The following is an 18,191-nucleotide window of genomic DNA, read 5'->3' as shown; positions in this document are numbered from 1 at the left end:
ACACGACACATGCTAAGGACTCAACTCAGGGTGTCCAAGGCTTAGAACTGGCGCACGGCTCTGCTCAGTGGTAGTTTTGTTGGTGTATTTCTTGGGACAAAGTACCAACAGATCCAAGAAAGAAAAACGATTGTGCTGGAAGGATGCAGGGGGAAAAAAAGATGTTTTCTAAGTTTCACAGACTTCTCAAGTCAAAATATTCCACTGAAATCTATTATGTACTCTTAAAGAATTATAGTGGTTTCAAATTTTTCACCTCTCACTTTCTAAAATGAATAAGAAACAAATGTTACTTGAACTCAACACGTGAAAGCTGATAGGCTGTGCATGGCTGCTATATTAAATTTCGCCAGGAAAAAAGGAAATAGTAAATGAGAAGATTAGAATAAGCCATTGGAATCATCCAGGGCAGTGCTGCCCATTAGAAATATAACATGAGCCACATATATCATTTAAAATGTTCTAGGAATGACACTAAGAAGGTAAAAATAAATTAGGTGAAATTAACTTTAATAATACACTTTATCTAACCCAACACACCCAACTATTATTTTAACATGTAATCAATATTTAAAAACTATTAATGGGCTAGTCTACATTCTTTCTTGTACCTTTTGCAAAATCCAGTGAGTTTTACACTTACGACATTTCTCAATCCTGACGCTGAGTTTTCACCTGATGAAGTAAACTGTAGTCCTACCAAAACAGTAAGTTTTGTTTAGTAATAATAATTGTTTTATTTAAAACAACAAATTTTGTGTAGTAAGTGTTACACATTTACTAATGTGTAAAATATTTCACACATCTGCAATTTTAAAATTTACATTAAGTAAAATTAATAAATTGAGGACAGACTCAGTTTCTCAGTCACTGCAGCCACATCTCAAGTGCTCAGAAGCTTCTCTTCTCCTTGACGGCACACGTGAGAAATTCCGACTCTTCAGTCTGAAGAGACAGTGGCTGAGAGGATATATGTTTGATGTCCTCAGAAGAACTGAAGGTGAACATAGACTTGTTCCACAAATCCTGGGATGTTTTGACAAGAACCATCCCTGGAATGTTGAGAGTTTTAGGGCAAAATAGAGGCAGTCAGCTTTCCCTGGCTGGCAGGAAGCAGGCACCTCCTCAACTTGCTCCAGGCAAGTGGGAAACAAACAGGTTCCAGACAAAAGTAATGAATCACAGATCCAGGAGTGGCTGATGGGAAGGAGGAAATGGCCGAGGGTACATCTTGTGTTGCAGAAGTTGTTCGTGGAGGACAGGACATGCCTGGGTGCCTTTCTCAGAACAGAGCGCTCAGGAGAAAGCATGGATAGAGCGAGGTGAGTGTGAGGGGGAGAAAGCCATGCAGGCATTGTCGTTCATTCTCCTGAGGAAGAACCCCCTTGAGTTCCTGGGTCTCTTACTGCAGATTGTTTCTTTCCCCAGCCTTTTCTGTCCTGTGTTTACCACCAGCATCTGGAGAGCTGTGCAGAAAATATGGCAGGCTAAACCTCTGGGGACTTGAATATGACAAACTCAGGATTCTCACATCTGGCTCTTTTTGTCCCCCTCCAACCTCTGTAAACACAGCTGGAAATCCCATGCCACCTTTTCGAAAAGATCTGCGAGATCTTTTCATCTCTCTACATATTAACTTTCTGGCTTAAACACAGTCTGCTAGGCAAGAGTAGATTGGCTGTTGATAAATGGACCAGGGAAATGGCCCCACTGATGACAGATGACAGTCATGATGGGTGACATGAGGTGCGTTGTGACATGATACATTTAATATAAGACACAGTTGGTCCCAGCTTTCAGAAGTTTGTGCTCCATTCTTATGGCCGTCTAGTATTCAAATTGAAATTTTCTCTTCCACCCATTTCCTTTTAGTTATATTGGTAGGAAGAGGATGCAAGTGAAAGAGCCAGAGAAAGCAGTGCCCGATGTGGTAAATCTGGTCGAAGCTGACTATTCCTACTGGACGCTGGGCTACGCCATCTCTCTGGGGGGAGCGCAAAAGCTGGTTGGAGCTGATCCTTTTGGGAAGATGCTGCCAGTGGACGAGTTCCTGCCGATCATGTACAATAAGCATCCCGTGTGAGTCACCCTGACCTGCCTGCCAGCCCCGCGGGCACAGCCTGTTCATTCATTACCTCTAGGTCGTACTCGATATTTTCTAAAGGTCCACTGCTTTCCTAAATGATCTTTCCATAATCACAACCTATAGTGTGTTTATCCTCTTTACAAATGGGGAAGATGAGGCAGAAATGGTGAGTTTTGCATAGGGGCCCTCTTTAATACCCAATGTGTAATTTAACTGGACATAATCTGCTCAGTCCTCTCCTCGTCTTTGATCTTACTTCCATAAATTCATACACCTCAAGGTGAAGGTCTTCTTTCTAAGCACCTCAAATTTGTCAATTCATTTCTCAGTCCATGGTATGTACTGTTGGCCAGGCAGTGGCTCACAATCTTATTGGGAACCCAGACCAAGAACAGTTGTCGTGACACATTGTGATACCTGCAGTCACAGAGGTGTGTTAGAGGCTCAGGGAGAGTGAGGTGGCCTCTGAGCAGGGTATCCATGGAAAGAAGCAGTGCACTGCTCAGGGGTCTGTAGCCAGGAGTTCACTCTGACCCAGCACTTATCAAAGGGTATGGTAATTGATGGTATTCTTGTCAGTCTCCCCGTAATCTGTGAGCCCGTGAGGCAGGAACAGTCTTATATCTCTGTGTCCTTAGAGCCTAGACCAAACTCGACACATAATAGCTGCTCAATCAGTGATTCCTAAATTGATTGATGGAGCAGGAGACCAGGTTCTAAGCCCGGCTCCTTCTCTCAGTTGCTGGGAGAGCATCTCACTTAAAATGAAGGGGTCTTCATTTTAGTGGTTGAGAGTTCCTGATGTCCACCTTGCTCATTTCGTCTTCTGTCCTCGGTAACCATGGAGCTCCTCGCCCTCTGTCATGCAACATGTCAGAGACTGACTAGATCTCTGTGTCCTGGCAGAAACATGGAGGTCAACCAGCATCTCCTTAACAGAAAGGACATTAACACCTACAGCGCACTCACTGACCTAGGAGCCGAGCAGAAGTCACCTCATATAATCTGCACCGGAGCCCTGGGATGGAGGTCAAGACAGACCTCAAGTTTAGACCCACAGGGAGCTGGAATGCAAAGCCACGTTGGCATGCCTCCCCGCCTATACCAGTTCCCTTACCCCGTCACTGCCATCCAGACCCAACTGTCTAATTGGCTGATCTAGGAACATTTTCTACAAAGGGATCACATGTATTTGTTATTATAGTCCACCAGAGCTGAATTCTTAACAGAGTTAAGACCCGAAATTCATCTTTTCAAGTAGTCTATCCAGATACAATTAGAAATAGCCTGACCTTTTTGGTGTGTATTTGTTTTGATCATCTGAAAGCTTCTAGAGATCCTTTATTATGATTATAAAGTTTTCCACAAAGGACACAATTTAAAAAAGAATCAAAGGAACCCCTGACAATTTAAGAGAGAACAAGCAGGGCCCCTCGCTCTTGTCCCCTGTTCTGTACGTGTCCTGCCCCCTCACGTACCTGTGCATCTCTCGTTTTCAGAGCTGAGTACAAGGAGTATTATGAATCCAGGGACTTGAAAGCCTTCTCTGCAGAACCCTTGCTCATCTACCCCACACATTACACAGGCCAGCCGGGGTATCTGAGTGACACGGAGACCTCAACCATCTGGGACAATGAGACAGTGGCCACTGACTGGGACAGGACACATTCCTGGAAGTCCCAGAAACAAGGTCACATCCATCAGAACGCCAAGAACACAGAGGCCCTGCCACCGCCAACCTCCCTGGACACCGCACCTTCGAGGGATGAACTATGAAGTCTCCATGGGGTTCACCACCCTTTGGTTTTTCTAACGGGCTGTTCATCTGTTTGCTCCAGTTGCTTCTTGCGGTCACGGTCATCTAACTAAAGTGGTCTAATGTGATTGATCAAAATTAATATATTTTTGACAGGGGAGGAGAATAAGGAAACTAAACCCAAATTTCCTAGGATGGCTAGAAAATAGGCTTTATGGCAACTATTAAGGAAAACTTTAATCGAGATACCTAGTCCTTCAGTTCATTACCTGTATGACGCTGGTCCTCACCATAAGGTTGAAAAGTATGGCTCAGAGACTCGTCCAAGAGAAAGGTGACCACCGCATTGTCACGTCCGTAGATCGGTGGGGAAGGCAGCCACACCAACTGGACCGTATCTGTTGGTCCAGATTTCATGTCATAGATGTGACCTTGAAAACTTGTGTATGTAACAAGTTGGTGGGGGGAAAAAAATCACATCATTTAAAAGCAAGTTAATTGGGCTTTTGTTTCAAGGAATTCTGTCATGAGCCTTATTGCAAAGTGAGGTTTTCACCGTAGTTCTCATGATCCAACAGGGATGGGTACTGGGTCTGCCTGAGACTTGGCTTTGGACTTTCATGGCAATTGAAGCTCTCACAAAGAGGTTCCAGTTTGCCACGTGGGTAGGATTTAGTAGCTATTTGGGGATCTGTGTAGAAATTTGAGGAAAAAAGAACTCATACGGCCTTTTTGACTGTGGTCACTTGAGTTAGGATGCTCTATTTATGAAGATAAATTTAATATATAAGGGGTTAGGGCTGGTGTCTCATTTCTGTCCTAGGGCTTCTGCGTGTCAGACTTTCCCCTCCACCCCCGAGCAGGGGAATGAATTGCAGGTGTGAGTTTTGTGAGTCACTGCTAAGAGGCAGAGCACATTTGTCAGGCCAGCAGCTGTCCTTGCCTGGATTTTTCATTCTAGTTTGAATTATTTATTTTATAAAATGTGGGGGAATTAATTATCTGTAGAAGGCAGAGAAACAAATGTCTCAAGCTTTCATGGCGCCCTGGGGAGCGGTCAGTGTAGACACGTTGGTTTGTGGATCTGGTTCTCCCTCATTTCCCTGGCGGACTCTTGAGTGGGAGAGTCTAACCATCTGGAAACAAATGATTCTCCATTTGAGGTAAGAGACCTTGGTCAGAAAGAGTGGACTGATCACCTGATTTAGGCCATCAACCAAGGAGGCTTTAGGAGCCAGAATCCAGGGCAGACCACGTCTCTGATTTCTTCATAGAGTGATTTACTGTAAAAGGCAGCATTGGATTACATCTCTTCCAACTCCACAACCTGTGGTCCCTGGACATCTTATGACAGCTTGCTTCAGGTTTGTGTTCTCATGCCCACATGCAGTAAAAATGTCGCTGCAGAAATGGCCTCCCCGAGCTTCCTGTCTATACACTCCGCCCTCGGTGTCCTCCATGTTGGAGCTTCCTGCTTTGGAGCAGAGCCCTAGGGGGCGGGGTGGCGGCATGTGCCAGCTTAGTGCTCCCCAGTGAGCGCCGGGCTGCAGGACAAGGCAGCTTGCCTTCCACAGAACACCCGTCTCATTCTTCCTTCTTGACTTACTGCTGATACTCTCCTACGTTGACGAGTAAGCCAGGAGACGGAGGAGAGGGATATCGGCTGACTCCAATTTTTACTGCTTAGACATAACTGTCAGAGCTTGACTTTTTTTTCCAGAAAAACAGAAAGAGCACCTGGAGAGCTTGTGAAAAACCCTGAGGTGATCCCTAAGGTTTCCTTGGGTATATTGTGTGTGTATTTTAGTGTGTGTAAGTGTGTGTGACTTTCATGATATATATATTTTTCAAATGGGGTGGGAGGTGCCTGGAGTATTGGGAGAGGAGGAGTGACGTGTTTTTTGTGTGGTTTTGTGTCATAGAGAATATTTTTCTTTTCCTTTTTCTCCATCAGCTGGTTTGATGGGTTTATGAATTCCCATTCTTAAAAAGACATTGGTCTTAAATTCTAGAATTTTCGATTAGGACTGTTCTACTGTGAAGAAAGTTCTGGCTCTGTTAGCCCGGCCATTGCTTCTTCCTGCTCAGGTCTGGAATCCCAAACAGTGTTTTTGTTGTGAACTTTGTGAACTGCAGACCCAGCATCTCTTTAGAAAGTCGTCTCGTCAGCGATCTGGGAGTTCCTGGACCTCATTACTCTTTCTGCCTCCCCTGTAGTCTTAAGTCAAGACATCTGACCTTTGCAGTGTCAAAGGCTTTGCCTCTGGCTGTGCCACCTGCTCTCTGCCTCCAGAAGTTCAGCTCCATCCGGATCCCTGTCTGGATCTTGGGATCCAAGGTGGAATCTTCTGGACACACGACCCTGACTTTAGCAGAGCTGGTCCTGCTGAGTGGACTGAGCAGCTCGTTTGCAGGGCATGCTGCACGGACCTGGCTTTGGGTTCCCTGCGTCCCACTGCAAGAACTCTGGAAAATAAGAAAGGACCTGTACCCCAGCACCCTACACTGTGTGTCATGCTGTGTCATTTCAGGAGAGGAAGTGATAAACTACTTGCCTTCTAGAGCTCTTTGTGAAAAATTAAAAAAAAAAAAAAATCAGCTCCATGTTGTGATTGTTCATTGGTTCCCTCCAATACTGATTCATTGGCCAATGTTGGGGTTTCCAGGTCTGCTCTGGAACAAAGATGTCGGAGGCCAGAGATAAGCATCACTGCTGTGTGATCCCCGTGGCAAACGAGAGAGAGGTCACCTACCTTCCTGTCGGTGACTGAGGGGTAGAGGTGAGTCATTTGAAAAGGATTCTAGGCTACAGAACATGAGTCCCCAGCCGAGAGGGTGGTGGGGGAGGGTCCAGGCTTGCATTTTTGTGCTGTAGGTCAGTCTATCCATTCATCAAAAGGTACTGTGTTGGCCTTAGTGGCCCCTTGAATTTCAGATCAAGCTTCCCTCAAACCCTCAAAAACCAGATCTGAGCACTGCCCTGTTTCAGGCCCTACTGGGCACTGAGATACTCAGAGGACCAGGAAAGGCCCCTACGGCTGTGGGCTCCATAATCCAATGGAGCAGCCATGCAAGTAGGGTGGCTTTATTTCAGAGGTTGGGACAAAGTGGGCCACAGGACCCCAGATGACCTGGCTCGCTGAGGAGGACTGTTGAGGCAGGTTTGCTTGGAAGGTGACAATCGTGTTGGTTTGGGGGGGGCACAAATGGGAGTTGAGGTGAGGGAGGGGGGTTGGCATGGGGTGTGGGAAAGCTTTCTAGGCATTGGGAGGTGTGGGGCTGTGAGAGGGCCTGTGGCAGGGACAAGAAACTGGGGAGGACTGAAGAGCCAGGTACCTGCTGGGACTGACGACAAGAAACAAGGCTGGGACCAGATGATGATGGCAGGTAGGCTGGCTGGCCTCCCTCTCTGGGCTGTCTCATCATGAATGCAGAGGCCACTGTTTCTGGGGGAATCCCAGGTCTGGCTACTCTCCTGACAGACCATGCGGAGGTTTCCAGTAAAATGTTGGTGTGTAAAACAAGAGACATTCGCATGGAGCTACACACTTGGGAATCTTTTCTTGTTGGAACCAATCCCTGTCACTAGTAACAGTCAAATAAAAGTGAGGCATCTACAATGTGCTTTTGAGACTTTTGCTCCAAGGAAACAGGTGGGTGAGGGGTGAGAAAGGATCCAGAAGGATCTTCATGACTGACTAGGAATGAATTCATCAAGGAGTTAATGAATGACCAAGTGAAGAATTAAACTCAAGCTGCTCCTCTGATTAGAAAATAGTGTGACATGGGGGACAGAGAAAAGTAAGAGCAGGCACCTCGGAATTAATCATTACACCGATGTTTTCGTTTGGTGTTTATTATTTCAGAGAGTGCCTTCCTCCCCCAGGTCGTTCTGATTAAATGTGGCAGAAGGAGGGGGGGGTCAAGAGGAGAAAGCAGGGGCATGTGAGGTGACCTGCCTGTGAGTGGGCTGGTGACAGCCCTAAGTCAATGCAGGGCAGATGAGACGTGGACAGAGTCTGGCCAATGGGGCCACTAAGTCCCTTTTTGCCTGCTTGGAAAAGAGAAATAACGATGGTGGGTTTTAGCACATTGTGTTACAACAGATGACATAGAAAATGCACAGAACAAGAGGATAAGGCTTGAATTACAGCATGAAGAGTTTAGGGGCGCTTTCGGGGACAATTTATTGACGGGATCGTTAAAACACTGAATGGGATTCCAAGGGAAGTGGTGGAATGGCGCCATGAAAATTTGTTGCTGGGCAGGAGAATGCTGCCTTCTGCTCTGTGAATTTACCTGAGATGACCTGTGATTTTTTTCCGCTGAGATGCATTAATACTGAGATGCTCTTTGGTCTGGTGGCTCCTGTGACACGAGTTGGGCTGCTCCCAGCCCAAAGCCATGCTCCTAGCTGCCCTTAAAAGGGGTGGAAAGAATGAAGACTCACCTCTGAGCACTGGGTTCTCTTTATTTTTAATTTACTGAGTTTATTTTGATGCCCCTCCCTATAGTTTCTTCAGCTTGGCTGCTTCTAGAATGGGTGTTTTAACACAATGTCCGTGTCTGAGCAATTCCGGGGCTCGCAGAGCGCCAGCTTCTCAGCCCCACCACGACTCCCGAGGCAGCTCCTCTGGGTGTTTCCTTTTCTACGGGAGGCTGGACAGATGTCTGAGCTCTTGCTCATGAGGGAACTTGACCTTCCGAGTGTAGTGGACGGCCCTCTCTCCATTTTTCAGAGAAGCTTAGAAAATACGCCGTGATGAAGTGTCCTCTTCCAAAAGCCAACGTGGCACTTTGCACAGGAGCCCCAGAGAGGACTTGAGATGGTGGTGGTGTGGTCTGAAAGGTTTTAACTGCTCTGAAAACTGCCAGCACAAATTGTGGTGACTTGACGTGGATGTTATTGTTCAGATGGCACAGAGAGGAACCTTGCGCAGAGCTGAGTGTCTGGGGACAGATGAGTGACACAGGCCTTCAGGACACTGAGGGGAGTGAAAAGAGGTGGCTTCCAGGGCAGAGCGCACAGAACCCAGGAGATAAGTGCAAGGACAGGGGGATAAGAGACAAATTCAGGCCCGTCAGTGGAGAAAGCGAGGCTGGTGCACAGGCCAAAACGAAGGGAGGGACCAGAGGGAAAATGCAGTGGAAGGCAGGCTTCGAATGGCAGTGGCGACACTTGGTCCTTTAAGTGGCTATTTTATCCTTGCAAAGCCGCAACAGTGGGAGGGAGTGTGGTGTGGTTTCGCTGGACAGTCTGCAAAGGAACAGGTGGGATTTCTAGAGTCCCTAGTGCCTGTGGACAGCACAGGTCACGGTCGTGCAGGTGAACCATCCCTGAGCAGGGCTGTCGGAGCAGAGAGCCCCTTCCTGCTGGGAAAGACACAGTGGGGAGGATGTGGGGGTGGAGACGGTGCCTTCTGGTGAGAGGCTGTCCCTCCCCGACTTCAGAGGGAATCCAAGAAGGTGGGACCCTCACAGGAGTCACCGCTGGCTCTGTGGTGACAAGCTCTGGCTCTGAGGGACACTCCAGCCCATCAGGGCTGTGTCACGTCAGCTGGCTGCTCCCATCAAAGCCCGGCCATGTGCGTCCACACTGAGTTTGCTGCCCAGCTGGGAGGCGTGTGTTCAGGGCCACAGTCCCCACTCCGGAGCCTCTTTGGCCCGTGGCTGTGGAACAAGCTGCAGCAGCCCTGGCCGCCCTCCAACTCCGCGAGTCAGTCTTTCCCCAAAGCAGCAGCAGGCTAGATTTTCCCAGGGTGCTGTCCACACATCTGAAGCCACACCTCTGAGACTGTCACAGCTGCAGCGGGTGGCTGCTCAATGGGGAACGAGGTTGGAGGCTTCTGGGAAGACAGGCCTCCCCTTAGGCCAGAAGCCTCCCAGGAAGAAAGGCCGTGACTCTTCGGGGATGTGTCAAGTGCTTCCTTCATGTATGCTGCCCCTGCTTTCAGGTGAGGCCACAACGAAAGGACTCACCTAAGGTAGACATGGCCTGGGAGTCAGGTCCCTTCTACACCAAACCATCCATGCAAAGCTTCTGGTGGATAGTCTGTCTTGTTTCTTATTTTCTCATCTGCATGTCATGTATTTCTCTCTCTCTCTCTCTCTCTCTCTCTCTCTCTCTCTCTCACACACACACACACACACACACACACACCCTGATTTATAAAAGAGCTTGCAGCTCCGACCCCTAGCTTACTTCCCACCTAAGAAAGCTCATATATTGACTATTCAGCTGATCAGACCGATTCTCGGATGACATTTTGCTGGAGGTTTGGAGGTCACATATTGTATAAATGAGGATCAGAACTAGATGTCTGCAGAAAGCTAACAGTCTCATTTCAGAATGCGTCTCCCATTTTGAAAGCGGTGCCTTGATTTTTTATTTTTTTTTAATGCGTGGAGCAATCCAGAAAGTTTAAATCATTCACTATCTTTTTTCTTTAACTTGATTTACTGGTACCTCTTAGGTAAGAAATTGGAACTGTAGCACAAAATGTTGCTTGGGGACGAACCAATGATGGGGGTACAGTGATTTCTTCAGAGGAGCCTGTGATAAAGTACTTGGATGCTGATAGCTGGCCTACAGAGCAGCTGCACCGGGCGGTCCCAGCGCCCGCAGATGGCACCCAGGCCCCAGTGACGCCTCCTTTAACTCCTCACTCAGTTGGTGCTTTTCACAGGAGGCCCTTGCCCTGCACCCACCCTACCCTTGTGGGCCGGCCAAGTTCAGGGATCAGAAATGGATTCAAATCCTAGCTAGGGAGCTGACTCCCAAAGCAGTCCTGATTTGTATGGCCCCGTTTCCTGTCTGTGAGATGGATGAATGCACAGGGTAACAGGTAGCAGTGCGCCGACCAGTAGCAGAATGGTCCCTGGAGACTAAAGAACCAAGTAGATGCCCATCTAACCAAGATGGTGTGGATTCCCACGGTTGGAAGGCTGGGGATGGAGCTGAAAGACCCCAGGCTTCTCTCCAGCTCCGCGAGGCTAAGGCGGAAAGTCTCCTGGATTCAGTGCCCAGCCCTGTGTGACACGCACAGAGTGGGGTCCGATAATTTGGACCTCTGCCCCTAACCTTGAGCGACTGACTTAACTGCCCTCGGCTGAAGCCCCCATCTCTGTAATACGAGGGGGTGACTTCATGACTTGTAAGGTGCCTTCCAACTCGTAAGGAAATGTTCACACACTGGGCTACTCAAATTGTTAAGTAAGTCAATTGCTTCCACAGAGTTATTTTGGGTAGAGATGTTGAGAAACCATGCCAAACAGTGGTTTTCAAATTCTGAGTCTAAAATAATTAAATTTGCCTGGCTTCTATTAGATCTCATGGGTTCTATGTAAACACTTTAAATTTCCTAGGTTTGTTTTGAACAAGTACTTCTGTAAAGTAATTCCTAATGTAATCAAAGTAGGGACCACATCAGAAACACGCCAATTAGTGGTGACTGCATGCTAAAAACGAAAAGCAAATTCTGTAAGGCTAATGGTAGACAAAATTTAATTCCTCTTTCTGGCATTTTCCCCTCCTTTGAGCACCTCTTTCTTCAACCCTTCCTTTGCTCTCTGCAGCCCCCAGCTCAAGTCCCCCCTGCCATCTCTTCCAAACAGCTTTTTAGATGATGGTGGAAAAATAAACAAGCACACGCACCCTGGTCAAAAGACATAACTCCTTTGTGGCAGAGATGGCTCTGGGTGTTTTCCCACCTCCCCTGCACGGACCAAAGGACTGTGAGCAGTAGTGGCAGTGTCACTTTGGTCTAAGGCAGTTAGGAACAGTTGAGAGTTCTCTCTGCCATCCCTGGGACTTGAAGGAAGAACCGGACATGGCAGAGTTACAAGATGGAAGCTGCCTGGATCCTGGAGACACTGTTAGAGGAAAGTCACTAAGGAGACCTGCCTGATTTGCGTTACACCATGACACGATGAAAAATAAAACTGTCTTAAGTTACTGAGATTGCATGGTTTATCACTTAAGCTTAGCCTAATACATTCCTTCCAGAAGTATTTCATTGTAAGATGAACTCTAGGGAACACAGTAATGCAAAACACAATGGAAATAACGTCTCATAGCTGCTAGAGGTTATAGCCAGTGTCACAGCAGCAGTATCTGTAGAAACTGGCGGCAGGAAACCTTCCCATCCCAATACCACTAAAATCAGGGCACAGAGCTGCAGGCCTCCTAGTGGTCCGAGGCTGCATGGCACATTTGAAAAGTCTCCAAAGAATGGATTTTTAAGACATTATTCTTTTAGGTAAAAAGTCACCAAGCCCTGTTTCCAGACAGAGGCAAAACAAGGGAACCCGTTTTCTGGAATGATCTTGAAAAAAATAATCACCTAGTGCCAGAAATAAAAATCCTTTTTTTTCTCCCTGCCCCACCCCACATCGTCAATTATTAAAACACCTACTTGGCTCTCTCCAAAATCCCACAAGGGTCCAGAAAACTTGACAATCTGGATCCATTTAGGGATCCACTGGAAGATAATTCTGGGAACTTTTGGGAACTGAGATGATGAAAAGACAATAACGTGCATCTGTTGAGTGAAGCGGGCTTCAGTCTGACTGCCCTTTGGGAAGACCGCTTTGTTCCCCCTTCCATGGAGAGCTTGCTGGCTTCCCGAGCGCCATAGATGGTAGCAAGAGCCAGGTGGGGGAAAGGCTGTCAGAAAGTAGGCAAAGTACTACCTTGAACCCTAACTTTAAGTTCAACTTTATAAAAAGTGCCCCCTATGGCATGAATCCTAAGAACAGCAAGCTAGCAGCAAACATCCTATCTGATGGCAGTTTCCTAAAGAGGCCATGCTTTCCCCAAAACCCGGTTTGCCAGATTTGTCACAGTGGCCAGTGAGGACCCCCTCCTAACTCTGCCACTGGTTTTCCCTCTGCTCCCTCCAACCGCACCAGAGTGGGCTTCCAAAATGCTCACTGATGCATCTGGAACCCAGAACCCATCTGATTAATACTCCAGATCCAATCCCTCTGGGTCTGGCAGCACATGCCAACCAAGTCCCAAACCAGTTTATTAGTTTAACCAAAAGGTCAACACATGATGGAGATGCAGAGAGACAAGCATGCGAGCAGCTAAAAGCATTGCCTGGCCGTCGACCAGGAAACACATTTAAGACATTTAAAGTGGCATTAAATAAATGAGGCTATGTTTTATCTACTTGGGATTTCCATTGTCTTTAAAAAAGGAAAAAATATATATATTTTTACATTGCAGTATATAAATCTAGACTCTACATATACAGTATAAATACACAGGGCAAGCACACGGGCACGTGTATATCTTGGTAGCTACACGCTAGACCAGGCCGAGAGTTCTCTACTTCCTTTTTGACCTTCAAACCAAGAAATTCAGGCTGAGGGCACATTTATTGCCTTTTCCTTGCTTTCCCAGCACGCGGCCATGTCTCTCCAAGCACAGAAGCCCAACTGAGACGAGCCTCGCAAACAGAAGAAAGTGCTTTTCGACTAGCTGGACCCCAGTCGGTCTTTACGATGCACGGACTGATCTAGAAAGGCCTACAGGGAACGCGAGGCCTTCCTGGCTCAGTCTTTGGTCCCTGCTACAAATCTCTAAACTGTCTCTGGTGTTTCTTAGGACGTCACAAGACTGTTTGCACACGACACATCTCACGTCACCTCTGGGAGCCGCCTCACAGGATGATGGGGAGAAAGAAAAGCTCCACGTGATAATCTACACTTCATGTCTGGCTTCATTCTCTTTATTTTGGGGATAAAAACGGGGATTTGGAGAATTTGTTTCTTAAAAAAGGGTGACATTTTGAAAAGTGCTTCTTATACATGTCAACATCCCACCTATGGCTTTTTAGTTCCAACCCCAGTACAGCTCGGATTTGGAAAGGAGAGGGTATTACTAGAGACAAAAATGCCACTTAACAGTGACACTGTGATAGCAAGTGTGGGGACCTGCGGGGGTGGAGGGAGGGGAACAAACTGTTACTGATTCCATCTGGAAGAATGTCCCTCTTCAGAAGTGATTAGGTCATACACGCAGCCCCACTCCTCTCCCCATGACGAGGCACAGTGATGCTATAAAAATTACAAACTACAACGGGGCACTGCTGTCAGCAGGGAAACCTTCCGAGGGGCGACTGACAGAAACCGCTGTGTCGAAACCTTTCACAGGCTCAAAATGATCACAGAAGAGTAGATCGCAGTAGAAATTTCTACACCTGAGGAACAAATTGCACATAACATAGAGGTACTCTGATCCAGATGGCGAAAGGCTCCAGACAGAGCGTTTTACATGCAAAGGCAATCGGAGAAGGCCATGATGGGGGCCCTTGGAGACAGAGCCCCCATGAGTCACCATCCTTTGGCGATTTCTTTTCTGGCTGAAAAGTTACCAAAGAGCGTGGCTCCTGGTGCCCTCATGACTGTGATATGCTCTTAGATACACAGTGCTGTTGCCAGAAATCAAAATAGACTTGTGTTGACTCCAGAAATGTCAGGGGGTGGGCTGGGCCTCCAAGCCCCATCCCCCACCCGCCTGGGGTAGCAGAAAGCGCTGGATGAAGGCAGAGGTCCAAAGCCACTGGCTCATCCAAACCCTTTCCAAAGTGGCCTTTCATTCAGCCTGTGGCAGTTCCAGCCTCTGCAGTTGTTTTCTTCCGGTGGCATTTTGTTGAGAAAGTCATCCTATCCCTTTATGAGAATAGTTTGGACTTCTCCTAATACTGGAAGAAAGGACACGCCGTATTCCTAGGACTGAATCCATTTGCTTGGAAGGTATGAGACTAGGTTCTCAGTTCCTTCTATTTCCCTGTAGAAAGTGACCTCAACTTCCCGGGCCATTGTGCAAATTTGTTTTTCCATAGTCCAGAAAATCCTATAAGTCCCTCATATACTTATATATAGATAGATATATACACACACATACATACCAAATATGTGTAATATATATATATTTATAAATGTGGATAATTTTGCATTTCAGTCAAAATAGGTCAAAGAGAGTCAATGAATCATTCATCCTTTTCGTGCCAAACTCCTCTCCCATTCCCCCACAATGCACCTCACAGTACCTCCCACGCCAGCGGTTCTCAGTAAGCACCTGCTGGCTTCACCAACGATCCTCTAACACTGGATGGTAGCTGCAATCACCACGGCCTGTCCTCAGCCCCACGGTGCCTTTGGCAAGCAAGGGGCCATTGGTCCCTCCCTTCAGAGGGTGATTTTGCTGTGCCTGTTGCTCCAGCAGCCCCGTTTAGCTGTCCTGGGCAAGGTCAAGCTGGTCCGGCTCCGCAGTTTCACTTGTTCTTCCATGGAGTTCTTTTTGCGTAAAATGAAGTCAAAGTTCACTTGGCTGTTCATGGCATAAAAGACATTTGCCGAGTCTGGGATCACAAGTTCTAAAAACGATAAGGAAAGAGAAGGTACCAGTGTGTGTAAGTCAGAGCAGTGCTGACAGAGGCAGGGGGAGACTTTGCTCAGACGCGAGGATGGGACTACAGCCCTCTGTCCCTGGAATGTGAGTTGAGTTGGACATGAGCACCCCCCAAACCACTGGTTCCAACAGCTTCTCAACCCCAATTTTTAAAAAACTAAGCACAGATACGAGTTTAGAAATTCAACCCATAAACTGAATGCTCCAATGCAGAATGTTTTAGCTGTAAGAGAGTGCAGTGGGAAACAGAGCCCAGAAGAATGTAAATGACATTCCCGAGAGCACAGTAAACTGCAGAAGTGGGACTAGAACCCAGGTCTCCTTCCTCCCGTAGTCCATTTTCTACTCCAATATGCAGCTTTTCTCAGAGACTAAGAGAACCCAATGATATGGGGGAAAAAGGAGAAAATCTACAGCGTTTCCCAGAACTCTTTACTTGGAATATTGAAATACTTTTTGAAGTAATCCCAAATCAAACCAATATTTTATTCCTTTTGAGGACTTGCTGCATCAAGAGCTTGAATTTAAATATTAAACAGTATCCATATAAGAGAGTGTATATCTGTTAACATTTAAACTGTTGTTGATTTCAATCATTCCCAATGAGATAGCTGCAATTTCTGAACCAGGGCCATTCCAGAGTATTATAGGAAATTATCAAGTAAACTTATTCTAATCCACTTTTTATTTTTGAAAGAAGGCATATACTTTTTAGCGCTCAGGCATACTGGGTATTTAAAAATAAACAGGGAATTAAAAAAAAAGGTAAAATGTGCAAGTCTAGCTCTGAGGCAGTGGAATAGGGGTGGCAACCAGTCAAGGAATCCGATTTTGGAACTGGGTTAAGTTAACCTATATTAACTTCAAACGCGGAGATTTCTACAGTAACACTGATGCCATCAGGTTCTAAGTGACGCTGGTATGTTTTGCACAAATGTTCCATCAAGAATGACTCCCTTAAAGTGTCTCCAATCTCCTGCCCACATATTCCTGGGTCAGTAATCATTTACCTCACAGCTACGCATATGTCACTTAACATAGCTCCAAGCACTTCCGGGCACATTGTTTCCCGTTATCTTTGCAATCGCCCCGTGATGTATGAGGAACCAGTGGGGCAGTGTCTCCATTTAGCTACCTACGGACCAAGGCCCGGGGAGGTCAAGCAGCCCACCCAAGACCACTCAGGGGTGAACCAAGCTGGGCCCAGGATGCCCCTCGGGATTCCTGGGTCTTCAGACCCACCGGCTTCACCTTGATGTGTTGTCGGCAACATGGTAAAACTCAAGAGACCACGTTTTAGGCTTAGAATTTTAACTGTAACTACATTAAAAGCTATCACTGAGAAAGGTTTACCCCACAAGCTAGGGTTCAGCTGAATGAATGGGAAAACTTCCAAGAGGTAGTTGAAAAAGCATTTTCTCAGAGGCAGTAGCTTTTCATCTCTCAGAAAAAGTACTATTCTAATTTTGGCCAGTCTCCTCTGGACCCAGCATACAGGCCTGGGTGATTTGTTGGTAAATGGAGGGTGAATAGCTGCTCCCTTCCCAACCCCCAACTTGTGTAATTCTTCTTTTCCTTTATGTGGGGGCAGCTTGTTGGTGAGCAGCCTGGCACTAAGAAGACACTTGCATTGGTCATCGTTGGGCTGACCAGCGGACAGGGTTGGCCTCATTCCACAATAGTTGCTGCACTTGGAGAAGAGACTTGCTCTGATTAAGTCACTTTCTGTGATGTGACAGGGTATAGAGGAGTTATCCAGCAGCTTGTCTCTTCCTCTCAACAAATATGCCCCCAATTCAAATGAGTAAATAAGTATATTCAGGGTGATTATTTGCCCAGAGTTTTCATAAAAATAATTTCTTTAAATAATGGCTCCTAGGCATACTGACACATTTTATAAATTACCAGTTCTTTGCTTCAATAAGTGTGAGGTAAAGACCCTTCAGATTCTGGTGTTAGAAGCTTTTGCCCCTTAAAGATCAATCACGAAAGACAAGCTTATAACCTTCTCAGGAACGATGAACTGAAACAACGAGAAATTACTACAGGAACTGCTACATTTCAGGTCCACACATAACTTAGGCCCACGTCACTGGGTACAGGAGATGTGTGGCCACCTGTAAAGATCCAACAGTCTCGCAACTACTCCGCCTCCTGACATAAGGAGAGACGCTTACAAAGAATGGGCAGGAGGAATCCTCAGCAAAACTGCAGAAATAACAAGGGTGGTTGGTGGGGCGGGGGAGCAGTTGAAACTCTTAATTCCACAAGTGAGGTGATGGCATGGTTCCCCACACAACTCCACCTTTGCACAATTAAAAACCTCATGTGGTTCCATTTAAACACTGGCATTGTATCCATTTTCTAACTTCTAAAATTGGGGTGACCTGCTGGAAGGCGTGAGGATGAACAAAACGTGCCCACCTTTGTCCTCCGAGATGACCTGGACCAGCTCGTACTCCTCCGCTGGGTCCGAGTCCAGATTGTGCTTCAGCATCGCCCTCTGGATCACAGCGGGGGTTTTATCCTGGCTCGTCAACTGTAAAGATAATGGATTGGTTTGGAAAGTATTTAGCTTCATGTTTCCTGAAAGAGTTCTCCTGACCCTCTTTTTCTTGTACAAGACTTGCTGGGAGAAATGGCCCAGTGGAATGAGAACAGGACCAAGAGCCAGAACTCCTGGCCCTCGTCCAGGCTCCACTCTGCATAATCAAAGGATGATGGGTCATCTACTGTCTCTGTCATCTAGTATCACTCTGTCTTCCTCTATTAAAATCAGAGAAGGTGTGCCGTGCCTATCTCCCTCGCACTTGTTGACGTCCCAGGGAAAGAAGATATGTGAGGGTATTGTGAAAATGTATAGCATTTTCAGTCTTGGGCCAAAATTATCCATCCCTGGCACTGGTGACAACCCGTGGGATGGAAATGGC

The 18,191-nt window shown here is 46.8% G+C and overlaps 2 protein-coding genes across 5 annotated transcripts in view; one reads left to right on the top strand and one right to left on the bottom strand.

Moving 5' to 3' along the window:
* The window catches only part of COLGALT2 (collagen beta(1-O)galactosyltransferase 2), an 87,800-nt gene extending 81,358 nt beyond the window's left edge, over positions 1 to 6,442 (top strand). For both annotated transcript variants that reach the window (XM_019739235.2, XM_019739073.2), the window contains exons 11-12: positions 1,873 to 2,079; positions 3,586 to 6,442. In XM_019739235.2, coding sequence (XP_019594794.2) covers positions 1,873 to 2,079; positions 3,586 to 3,862 — 484 coding nt within the window. In that variant the 3' untranslated portion in view covers positions 3,863 to 6,442. The remainder of the gene's footprint in view (positions 1 to 1,872; positions 2,080 to 3,585) is intronic.
* Positions 6,443 to 14,762: 8,320 nt separating this feature from the next.
* Positions 14,763 to 18,191, bottom strand: part of RGL1 (ral guanine nucleotide dissociation stimulator like 1) — a 210,435-nt gene continuing 207,006 nt past the window's right edge. For 2 of the 3 annotated variants that reach the window (XM_019738870.2, XM_019738786.2), the window contains exons 17-18: positions 17,686 to 17,800; positions 14,889 to 15,226 (exon numbers count right to left, since the gene is read on the bottom strand). In XM_019738870.2, coding sequence (XP_019594429.2) covers positions 15,039 to 15,226; positions 17,686 to 17,800 — 303 coding nt within the window. In that variant the 3' untranslated portion in view covers positions 14,889 to 15,038. Of the gene's footprint in view, positions 15,227 to 17,685; positions 17,801 to 18,191 lie in introns of all 3 variants that reach the window. The other variant, XM_019738703.2, reaches the window with a different exon arrangement.

The sequence above is a fragment of the Rhinolophus sinicus genome, linkage group LG17 (genome assembly GCF_036562045.2).
Source record: "Rhinolophus sinicus isolate RSC01 linkage group LG17, ASM3656204v1, whole genome shotgun sequence".
Lineage (NCBI taxonomy): Eukaryota > Metazoa > Chordata > Mammalia > Chiroptera > Rhinolophidae > Rhinolophus > Rhinolophus sinicus.
The sequence above is the reverse complement of the archived record's forward strand: the minus strand, read 5'-3'. Positions and strand labels throughout refer to the sequence as shown.